Genomic DNA, 12,815 nt, shown 5'->3' with positions numbered 1-12,815 from the left:
AAATACTTCTTTCTATATAATCTAATCAACATTCATACATTAAATATGTAGTGTTCAAAATTAAAAATACTTCTTTCTATATAATCTAATCAACATTCATACATTAAATATGTAGTGTTCAAAATTAAAAATACTTCTTTCTATATAATCTAATCAACATTCATACATTAAATATGTAGTGTTCAAAATTAAAAATACTTCTTTCTATATAATCTAATCAACATTCATACATTAAATATGTAGTGTTCAAAATTAAAAATACTTCTTTCTATATAATCTAATCAACATTCATACAGTTCTATAAGTATGTTTCAAATAAGTTAACCAAAGTGCATACATTTAGAAATAATGGAAAAAGTTATTCCATGACTAGAATACATGGAAATAAACTTGTTCTTCACAACCATAATTTCTGAATAATCTATGTAAAATTACATCTATTTTGTATAATTCCTATGGTTAACCTTGGACAGTTGGCAACTAATGCTCAACTTGTTGGGACATATGGGTTAATGATTTATCAAGATTCAATGAAATTGGAGACTTCACATCCAATGTAAAATATTAATGCTCTACAACTTTTCAGTCATTCTCTATATAAAAAATAATTTGCTTCACACTGTCCCTCAGATTAATGATTTTTATACTTCTATCTGTTACAAACATTCAGTGTAAAATCTGAGAAAAAGCAATGCAATGAAAAACCTTTTTCCCCACAGTGGAAAGAGAACCAAGTAATCAATAGGATTAATTGCAATGATGATAGCATTTTTGTTATTAGGGACACTAACTAAAAAAAGATCATAAACACACACACATACAATTTCAACAGATTACTGGGCGGATTTGGAATATCTGAATTTTAGAAAAAATTTCACAACTGACCATATAAATGTCTTGTTAAAAATTAATCTCACAGGTTTAGGGGACATCTTGTTGGACAGAAGGTTGTTATAAAATTGGTCAAATTGTATTACTGTCACAAGTGGATTACCTTAGGGTTCACAATTAAAACATTCACTGTTCTTGATTTATATCAGTGACATAGATAAATGAATGGTCAGAAAATTATTTATATTTGTTGATGATATTAAAATATTGGGTATTGTCAGTTGTAAAAGGAGGATGCTTCAAACATATATTATTATTTGGTGAGTTGTGCAAATAAAATGGCAATGACTATTAATTGCAATAAATGGAAAGTAATGCATGTGGGTTATCAATATTGTAATTACAAGTACAATTCTGGCAAGAATAAAGTGTTATAGAAATAGTCTTAGTGTTCTGGTTAATTACACTTAAGCCATCCAAACAGTAATTCTGTTGCTAATGGTAGAGTAAACATAAATAATGAATACAATAATACAAGACACCACTTTGTTTGGGTTTTTTTTTACCTTATAAAGAAAACTGAATTACTGGAAAGGGTTTAACCTTCCCAAAGGTTCAGTCTGGATGACCAATCACATGATCTCTTTGTACTCATTTAAAGTCACTACAGATTTAATACTTCTAGCTTTCAATATAGCACGTATATCTTCACAAAATTTGGCAGTATTTAAGTTACTTTTTCAAGGGGTAATTACAACAGGACAAATTCAGGATTTTTTTAAAATATTGCCCTGTAGAACTACAAACTTAAAACTTGTATACTATTAAGATTTGGATTATTAGCTAGACTTTTATGCTATACTAATTGGTATAATATAAACAAAATTTAGTTTAATAAAATTTTAAATAAGACACTAAATAAAACCTTGTGATATGCACAGTAAAGGATACCAGTGGCAACAGGGTTGAAGGAAGGTTACTAGAATGACACCTTCAGAAGAAAGATTGTCATAAAAGAACAAGTTAAGATCTCTGAAACTGTCCTCTCTTGATAAAAAAAAACTAGCACAAATCAGACTTAGATATTTAACCCTTAAACTACTCAAATATTTCTGGCCACCACTGGGTGCATAATAAAACCAAAGTTAAAACTGCACTAATATACCTTACAGAAAAGTAAATATATCAGAAAAACATTAGAAACACACAGCCTGTCTGTCTTTCAAGTCTACATTGGATCTTCTACAATCATGGTGGGTAGCCACAGTAGCTCCATAACATTCCTAGAGCAAGTGCACCATGTTGCAACTATGAATGTGCATGAATTTGCACACACAAATTTTTCCATTTTCATTAAGCACAAGTGATATGAATTAATCATGGATACATTCACAAAATGGGAAAAAAACAAAAAAGTTTATCATACCATTTGATGTAAATACATACACTTTTCACTGATCCTATCATCATGTTTGACTTGTCTACCAGCCACACATTCTATTTTTAATCAGTCACTGCATCTGGCATAACAATTTTCTTGTTAGTGGTGAAGTAAACTTTTTCACTGTCTACCATTTTCCCTTCATGCACTGTTATCAACATATGCTGACTTCTCTACTCATACCATTTTATTGCAACACTTGAAATGACTCAAGCAATTTCTGCATAGGTTGGATGAGTGTTTAGTCATTATCTTCTTGGTAATAGAATCCTCTACCAATGATACCACCAGATAGACTGATGGATCAGTATATGAAAGCACTTGCATTGGTTTATTATTCCATCTATTTTGCAAAAATCTCTGTCATTTCAGCAGAAAAACCCACAAAAACCATCACACTAGCTCACCCATGTTTCATGGTAGGTGCAATGCATTGAGGTAAGTATCTTTCACATTTTTCTATCAGGTGGACAATCAATGTTGTGAAACAAATATTGCAAACATGAACTCAACTGTCCCTAATACACTTTTCCAATCATCAACAGTTAATTTTTTGTACTTTTCTAGCTATTTTAGTCTTTTGACAATACTTGGAGATGAAAGTAAAGGTTTTTTTTTACTACACTACTAAATATCCCATTCTCACAGTCTTCTTGATGCTGCACATCTTGAGACTTATCTATCATTTAGTATATGGTTGTTTATCTTACGTGTGAAATCAGTGGCAGTCTTCTGTTCTGAAGGCTGCATAAATGAAGACACTTAACATCAGTATCACTGAGTTTAGGTGTTCTGCCTTTCTTACTTTCAAATTTATCTCTTAGTCTTATGATCTATGATGTACTTGAAATGCTTCCCAAACACTGTCAAACCTAATACACAGTATTAAACACTGTTTTTATCAAGTTTTATTTGTGGAATACTATTAAATTGATTTCTTCTAGCATATACTGGTAACATATGCTAGCTTCTTTCTATATAATTAAAATACCATATGGGGTACCATCACATTTACACTTCAGCCTTAAATTTAATCAGTATGGTCATTTAAACAGAACCCTTATGACATTCACCTGGTACAATTATATGGCAATTCTAAAGAATTATCATTATTCTTATCCTGTGAGAATAAAATGCAAAGAATGACAAATATTCCCTTGTCCTAACACTTTTGCACAGGACACCAACAGGGTTACTGAACACTTGGCACAAAATCACCAGAGGCTCTAGCATCAACAAGAGCTGTATTCTCTAATTTGGCAACTCCACGTTACTCTCTTCTACTTCCTCCAGAACAATGAATTCTGAGTCACAATCGTCCAAAGATTTTTTCTTCATCACTGCATTTGTCCAATATCTTGTAATTTTAGTCAATATTAGAAAGGGTGTAAATTTACATTTTAAATCAACATGAGAAGTCAAAGGACTTGTCTCTGCTATGTCTATTAGCTTCTATGGTTGCTTCAGCTATATGAACAAATGCACACATCCTTCCAAGAGTGACATTTTTCTTCGAAACAGGGTGGAAAAGCATATATGATAGATAGACATTAGTGGTTCACAGTAAGTCAGAAACTGATGAGAAAAGCAGTTTGGGAGTTAATACTGTTATGGAAATTGATTGTGATGAAGCATAATTTTTTTATACTTAATGGTGAGAGCTGTCAAAGAAGAGAACCCAAGTATAAATTATAGCAGAACAGAAGTAACCTTGAACAAAGACAGTTTTTATTTTTCTAACACTGTGGTTAATCTGTAGAATGGGTATCTTTAACATGTGATGGATGCACTAAATGTGAGGGAAAGCTTGGTAAATACATGAATGGTAAGAGCTGACTCTGAAAATTATTTTCATTATTGGATGAAAAGCCTAGATGTACCAGTGGTGAACTGTGTTGATCTTAACTTTTATGTTTACTAGTTTATTAAAATGTATTTAAAACAACAATGGGGTCTGGAACCTCAAAGGTAATTTTAAAATTAAAGTTGATAAACAGTATACTTCTTGAACAAGTTAGTAATCCATGTCTAAAACTGGTTTATATCTTACCCATTCAAAATCATCTCTCTTTGGTAAATATCCTAATTCTTTCTGCTCTTGTGGTGTAAGTTCCTCTGGAGGTAGCAAAATCTCATCTGATAAATAAAGAATATCATTAAAGAATAGCAAAATGCCCAACATATAAAATGGAGCTTATTATATTCTCTCCTGACAAAAAAAAAAAACATTTTACAAACTACACTGATATCAATTCTTGTGATAATTTTGAAACATTTAAAAAGACATTCCTAAAAAGTGCTCTATTACATGAAGGATTCCACGAAATCTTTTGTGGATCCAGTAGAGGAAAGCAAATTTATGAACACACATCCAATGCAACATAACTTTTAATGGCTACTAATGACATTTAACTCAGAAGTGGAATTTATCTAGAGTTTTTGCTTTTCAATATAAACTAATCAAAAGTTTTCCTAAACTACTATAATGAAAGTTCTTGGCTTCTACTCAGGTTGTGGTGTTCATTTTTAAACACAGTTCCATTTAACTATCTTGAACATTTCCTTGATTAATATATACACACACACACACACACACACACACTTTCTCTTTCTCTCATAAATTCATCTCCCAGAGTTTTGGAAAAATAAATATTTTAAACTTATATACAAGATGGTTGACTATAATTCTGAGATTTTCAGAAAGCACAAAATAGAAACAAAACTAGGAGTAGACATTTTTACAAGTTATCTAGTTTACTTTATACTTTAATATACTAACAGCCTATAACTTGTTTAATTTTAAAACAGGGAATTTATATGTCTTCTTACCATTGCTTGAGAATGTTTGGTCTGTAACTGTGTGAAGAGTCTGGAGTGGCCATGATGCTACGATACCAATGGTATTACAAACATTTTACTTCAGCACGTAGGAAATTATTAAATATATTCTTTTGTCACTTAAAACCAATTATAATCATATCCATGTGTTATTTATTTCTTTAAATATTTAACAAAAATCAATCTGTTAATTTTTAACTTCTCTTAACTTATAAAACATTTAATCAGTACATTAAAAATGGGATTATAAACAATTTAAAAATGTTAGTTTATACATATTTCCTACAACTAAGATTTTCTCTAGTACAGGGTAAATACTTGCTAGATTCATAGCCATATCATCCTGCAGTCATATCTTAACCAGCAACTTTACAACAGTTTAAGTAAAAAGGGTTGAGTTTGTTTGTTGTTAAGCACAAGCTACACAATGGGATATCTGTGCTATGCTCCCTACAGTACTGAAACCAATTTACAAGTGGTGTCAATCCTCACACAGAGGGTTGAATGTATTATATTAAATAGATTTTGAAGCCTCACCAGGTCATTACAGTTCATATCCTCAGGTCCAGTCATGCTATGCTCTGTCTGACAACCATTCAACTTGCAGTGTACTTTCCATTGCAAAAGGCTTCATCATAATGCTGTAATGTTCAAAGTACAGCAACCCTCCCTCCAACTATTCATCTAGTATATTAGAATGATGATTTCCAAGTACTTGTTTTAACAACCTATCATACAGTAATCCACAGGCAATACATTTGGCAACACAACTTACATGTCTTCATATGGAATAACATGAATACCCATTTTATTCTCCAGTTGTTTGTGGAATGTAAAACTGGAAGCATCATCTTGGCCTCATTTCTGTACAAAGCTTCTATTTTTGTATGGTAGAAATGGTCCAGAACAATGTTCTTATAGTAAGCAGGTCTTGACCTTTATATATCCACTTTCTGATCTCTAACTTGCTATTGGCACAGTATCCAGTGATGATTGTGAATTCTTTCAAGAAAGTTCTGCAACATATATTGTACAAATAACCAGCAGAAGTAGCATGAGGTTTCTTACAATTAAGCTTTTTTATACACTTCACAAGTGTCACAACATGATACCATATTAATCTCTGGTTAAGTACCATTCATGCAGTCTTCTTCCTGGAAATGTCATGAAAGTGCCTCATATACATGACCTATGTCACTCTTCCAGACAGAGATATTTTTTTGATTATGTTGCATACTGTTGCCTAGAGCACATAAAAAATAGCTTTTGCTAAATTTATGTTTGTGGATTCTCACTTGTTATAAAGATATAACACCATGCTTACCACTACTGACAGTACTTGTTGTAAATAGTTTACTGAATGGTCTTGGTTCCCCAAGTTCCTTTGTTTTTCAGTTTCATTAAATACAATAAATATCTCCTTTTTAGAAGTTCTAAATACTCAATCTGAGCATATCTGATATCTGAGTGTATGAGTATTTCACATTTGAAAGGGCTACATTATATCAGCTATGGTCATTATACAGCCCACTGATTCAAATATGTAAACATTTTATTAATATGAATTACTAAATCCTTTATAATAAGGTAGTATCAAAATTTTCAAATTTGATTACAACAGAAAAGCCTTTTATTTTATTTGAAAACTGATGCAACAAATGTTTTATTTTCTGAGTTACCTTTTCAAGACACATTTATCTTACCTTCTCCAATATTTCCATAAATATACATGTCTATATAATGATCTCTGACATCTAGAATAGAAATAAAACAATTATTTCCCTATTGTTAACAAGCCAATGGTTCTGCATCACAGCTTTATGGATAATATCTCAAACCATAAAGACAATCCAACTTATGTATGGTAATGTTTTAATATACTAATGAAAATCACAAAATTACCCTATTAATTAATTGCATAACAAACATGATAAAATTGTACTTAAAAAATGTAATTTAGTTACAGTCATGTAATAACATTTCAATTAGAAGTGTAAATAAACAATATGAGTTAAAATAAACCTAGATTATAGATTACTTTTTAAGACTTGTTCAACTCAAAATTGAATAAAGGTTTAATATAAAAAATAGATATCTGTTTAAATAATTTTAAAACTTTTTCAAAAAACTGTAAAATTTGACTGTCACAATGGAAAAAATATATTTTTTTTGTAAGTTTATGAATTTAAAGAACAAAAATATAGCAAATACTGATTCACTCAAGCTTTCTCTAAACACCAAGTATTTATTCTTTACAGTTGACACAAGTAACAAAAGACCAAAAGGTGTTCACAAACAGAGAACAGAACAGAAAACTGAAAATATGCATAAAAACAATCTTTTAATAATGTTCACTATCAAATCCAAATAACCTGCTTGGTATTTGTTCCTCTTTCACTTATTTTTACCCTTTTTTTACCTGAAAAAATTAGTATACAAAATCTTTAAAGTGAATAATCTTTCTAAACGAGAATACATGTATTTGAAAATAATCATATTTATGAAACAAAATATAAGTAATAAATATTTTTGCTTTACCTTCTAGACTTCTATCTTTGAAATGCTGAGCTATGCCTTCCCTAGAATATTTATTTCAAATTTTAGTGAGTCTAAACATAACTTTATGACTATGTGGATCATTATTTAATCCTAGAAATGTTTAACAAAATATACAAATCTATCATTCAACAAGAAACTGAAGAAAATTAGTGTTACTGCAAGCTTCAGGTATAAAAGATTTAAAGTCAACTGCACTGTCTAAAAAAAAAATAAAAAAAATAAAAAATCAAAAGATAAGTTTTTCCTGACTCACATTCATTTATTCAAACCTTTCTTTCCACAAAATACCAATAACTACGAATTTTCAATCACTTTCTAGAAACCACAGAATTATATTTTGATCTCTCCTCTTACTTTCAAGAAATTTTGGCTCATTCATGTTGCCCTTCTTGTTACTTACATAAAAACAGTTTGATATTTCAGTATTAAAACTACCATCTTGTACTTTAATTTGGTCACATCATAAAAATCTTTGGATTTATCTCTAATAATTGCAAATCACAAATATATCATTAACTATAGAAAAATATCTACTTGATGTTATTAACTTTAAAACATATAATGTTATATCAAACCACACTTTGGATTCAAAATATTACTACTCTACTGTCTGGACCTTTCGACTTTAGCATCCATCCTTGTATCACTAAATAAGTTCCACTGATAACAGTTTACTACAGAAGTTTTGGACTGAAAGTCATATCACAAGCAGTTTAAATATATCATGGTTATTGTCTCCAAAGCAATATTTCATATTTTGGTTTAAGCTCAACCAAAGTTGCTTTCTCCCTCCGAATGTTCTTCAACTTGAACAACATCTTCACTAACTGATCTATTATGCCTTTTCGTGTTAGCTATATTGTACTCTTCCAACTTAACTTTGGAGCAAGATATGGTAATAGAATCAGTAACGGTAGCCTCAACTTTACTACACAGGATACAATAAGAACCGAGGTTGGTTGCTCTTTTTTCTAGTTACTTCCAGAATGTTATGAAAATGAAGCTTTATAATAAAGCTACAAAATTAAATAAAAACAGATGTAAGCTGTTACAAGCCTGAAACTGTTTAAGATTAATAACTGAAATTTTCTATTACAATCTGCAGTCCTTTTAAAATAAAGAAAGAGCAAATTAAATTTATTTTGTATTTTTTGTGGTGGTTATAAGGTCAGTCCATAAAGCATTAGAGTAGAAAAATGGCAGGCAAAATATAAAGTTTTACTGAAAAACAATTGATATAGAATATGAAAACTGTAAATGAAAATCACCTTGCAATCAAACTAATGAAAGCCTGAGTCAAGACTGACCAAAGTAAATTCAGAGATAAATCTTTAGTGGAAATATTTTTACCAAAATTCTGATTTTTATGAGCAAAACATACTTGTAAAATTCATTAAAAGCTTGGAAGTTTTCTTAAAGGTACATTTAGTAAATTCAGAATTACAAAATTTACAGTAATTATTAATTCTTCAATAATGGCTTAGTCCAATGGCCAGCCCTATACTTATAAACTATTTCAAAAACTTCTCTTCAATGACATAAAAATTTTACTAATTTCCAGCTCTAAATTTCTATCAAGCCTGTTTAGAGTTGATGAACAAAATCACTTACCAGTTGCCAAAACCATAATGCTCAACTGCTTCCAACAACAACAATTCATCCACAGCTTTCCAGGCTCCAGCTGTTGGGAATATTAGAAATGTTCCACAGTCCTAAAAATCATTAAAATTACAGTTACATTCAGTTTATATCAAATTCACTTACTCAGAAATGATGCTATATTACAGCATGAAATGGTTAAAACTGGTCACTTGAATACAAATATATTGGTATCACATAAAGATTTATACTATAACTACAGGTACACTCACATTAAAAATAAAAATTTAAACAAATACTAAAAAGTTAAAATGTTTATATTTACAGACTATGGCAAACTATTTTAAATTCACCTCAATATGTTTCTATATGTATATATTTCAGTGTTTTATATAGAATAGCATATAAACATTTTCTGTGTTTAATATACATTCAAACAAAAACAGAATTCTTCAGCATAAACAAAAAGTGGCATCAAATTCATACTCTCATTTACTTATCTTTTGTAAATTTAGTAAATTATGGACACAACCAAAATCACTAATATACACTTTTTCTGCACTCAATTTTACCTAGAAATCTTTCCCTGGTTTTGTAAAAATTGCATTCCACCTTTTTCAAAGAGAAACATTTTTCAGTGTAACAGAAGTGTGATTCCAACGGCAATGAGACTGATACATTGTGCATGCAATTGATTACAATATTGTTTAATAAGCACAAAACTCCAACTTGGAGACTTAAGCCATTACTCAGGAGGAAAAAAAAAAGAATCTGATTTTTTGTAAATCAATTTCCTGAGAAGAAATAATGACAGCATAAACAAATTATGAGATAAAACTTTGATTGTCATACTTAAACTACTACTACTACTACTACTACTAAAAAAAAGTTTTTATAGCAAATTCACAGAGAAAACATTTTCAAATGAGCTAAAACTGTCAACTGTCAATGCGTTATCAAATACCTGTATTAGTCTGGAAACACGTTCAGAATAACACAAATTCAGATCAACTATATCAACCTTTTGTTAAACATAAACCATGAGTTGTTAAGCTTGAACCTTGACTAGCATGTTGCTAAATTTAAAATTATGAAAATTTATACCATATTTAGTTAATTTTTTAATATAACTTAATAATATTAGAAATTAAATGACAGTATTTATAAAAGATTTCTTTAAAGTTTTTAATATAGGAAATGTAAATTCCTAAATTTCTTCTGATAACAGGTTTCAATGCAGTAGAAGAAAAGATAGATATAAACACTTAATCTTAAAAACAAGTTAACTTTCATATTAGTTTTCAAACTGTATTTTCTTCATTTTCAAACACTAGAAGAAACAGCTATGTTTTAGAAACATACACACTTGTTGATATCTAAAAATATATATTTAAAAAAACATTTACCAATTAATTACTGAAATAAAGTTATTTCATAGTTTATGAATCAGAAAGATAAGAATTGTAAATCTTTTTTAGAATTTGCTAATTTGTAATTTTCTCTTAATAATTAATAACTATTACTATACTTACAATGAGTTCATATCCATGTTTATTTTTGTGTTGACCTATCTCTACTCCACATGAAAAACACTGTAAGTGTAATAAACACATGAAAAAACTTGCAAATCACTATAATGTAATTATTTCAATTATGTTAAATATTTAGATAAAACTGAGCCTTATGCACAATTTTCAGAACACACAAATGTTTTATAATCAAGTTTCTTACTTCAGACAGAAAATAAGAAATACTGTAGAAGATCAAGTTCTCTAGAAATCACTAGCTACAATTTATCACAGGTAGCACTTTATTACTCTTAAGACAAATGATATGATTACTAAATCATTATTAATATTTTTGTTAATTTCAATATGTTATTTAAACAACATAATAAGCTTAATATAGCTTCTGTAGCCTAGGTATACCAAGATAACTAAGCTTTCAAGAGTTTGATATTTCAAATACTCTGAATGCATGATCAGAAAATACTGCTTTTAAACACATTCTCTGACTACTAATAAATTAACAATAACAGGCAATGTTAACCAGTTTCCATAAGAATGAAATAAGTAATTACATAACTTAAGTTTGGGCATCTTCATATTATGATAAAAATTACACCTACTGAAAGCAAATAGGGATTACAGAATATATAAACAACTGTTCTCAAAAACTTCGCATTTGTACACAGGTAAAAGCATTTTTAAATCATACATTCTGTTATCAATTTAAAAATTGGAGGGAAAAATTTAATACAATTAGAATACGCAGCTGATTTGTCGATTTATCATTCCAAGCAAACCATTACGATGCGCATGCTCAGCTTAAAAGATTCAAATGATTCTTAAGAGAAAAATAAAAGTTTTTTTCACTTTGACCGTTAGGCGGCGTTTGTATTTTCACCAAGAGTTAAGAATAAGCCTAATACTATATCTGCAAGTGACGTTGTGTGAAAATACGCTCGTGACAGTATTTTCAAAGCTCAAAAAATTACGTATATGTATACTTCAAGAAAGTTTGGCAAAAACAAATATTTTCTTAGATTTCTTACATCAAAGAATACACTTAAACGTCGGTAATGTACAGGTATATTCAAAGTGAAGAAATAACAAAATTAAACGACCGTTATTCGTTTAATGCCACTTGCCTGTAAGCAGAGGTCAAAGTCTTGGCACTGGCTACATTTCACTCTTATTTCCGTGATTTCTTCTTGGCAGTAATTACACTGATAGTCAGCAACTGACCCTGATAATATAATCAACAAGATGTTTAACGCACTAATTAATTGCTGAAAGCAAATATAACTAAGTCCATGATATTTTTACAAAACTTCATACGTACCACTACCAGCCATCTTTCTTTGTCCAACACCAACGCCTGATGACGTCATAAATTTCCCACAACTCCCTTCACGGCGTTGAGAGAGCGGTTTCTACACGAACATAACCGTACATTTTCTGCAGAATCTGTATGAGGAAGCTGTTGTATAACTTAAAGGAAATTGCGTGTGATCGTGCAGATTAACCACAGCAATAAAATCATACTTGAGTCATATTACAGTATATCTTTGAATAATTAAAGCAATGTTAATAAATCTCACAACTATTAAAATTCTATTAAAAGTAATTTAAATAACTGGTTTAAAACACATTCCTCGACAAATTCTTTTAGTTTGATTTTTTTTTCTATTACAAATTATATCAGTCATAAAAATGTAACAATTATGACTGGTCTCCCCGTAGAATAGCGGTAAGTCTTCCGATTTGCAATGCTAAAATCAGGAGAGCAATTTCCATCCATAAACACAGTACTTAGTCCGATGTGGTTTTGCTGTAAGAAAACACAAACTGTTATGAATCTATTAATTTTCTAAATAAAGAAACAAGATAATAACACCCGAGCTTCAATTAAACAGTTCAGCACCCTTAAAGAGTACCTGAACAATAAATATTATATGGTCAAGAAGATAGATTGTCGCTGAATAATAAAGCACTATCACAGTGTAAGCCTCAGACAAACGTTATTATTTTTATAACTTGAGTAA

At 29.8% G+C, this 12,815-nt stretch overlaps 1 protein-coding gene across 4 annotated transcripts in view; it reads right to left on the bottom strand.

Annotated features, from left to right (window-relative positions):
- LOC143222814 (transcriptional adapter 2-beta-like) overlaps positions 1-12,216 on the bottom strand; it is a 41,958-nt gene extending 29,742 nt beyond the window's left edge. For all 4 annotated transcript variants that reach the window (XR_013012512.1, XR_013012511.1, XM_076449879.1 and 1 more), the window contains exons 1-8: positions 12,113-12,216; positions 11,919-12,016; positions 10,801-10,860; positions 9,281-9,381; positions 7,649-7,689; positions 6,814-6,864; positions 5,102-5,158; positions 4,323-4,408 (exon numbers count right to left, since the gene is read on the bottom strand). Coding sequence is in view for 2 of the 4 variants with exons in the window: in XM_076449879.1 (XP_076305994.1) it covers positions 4,323-4,408; positions 5,102-5,158; positions 6,814-6,864; positions 7,649-7,689; positions 9,281-9,381; positions 10,801-10,860; positions 11,919-12,016; positions 12,113-12,161 (543 nt within the window). In the remaining 2 variants the exon portion in view is untranslated. The remainder of the gene's footprint in view (positions 1-4,322; positions 4,409-5,101; positions 5,159-6,813; positions 6,865-7,648; positions 7,690-9,280; positions 9,382-10,800; positions 10,861-11,918; positions 12,017-12,112) is intronic.
- Between the last annotated feature and the right edge of the window lie 599 nt (positions 12,217-12,815).

This window comes from Tachypleus tridentatus, chromosome 8 (assembly GCF_004210375.1).
Source record: "Tachypleus tridentatus isolate NWPU-2018 chromosome 8, ASM421037v1, whole genome shotgun sequence".
NCBI classification, from domain to species: Eukaryota; Metazoa; Arthropoda; class Merostomata; order Xiphosura; family Limulidae; genus Tachypleus; species Tachypleus tridentatus.
This window is presented reverse-complemented; position numbering and strand designations above follow the sequence as displayed.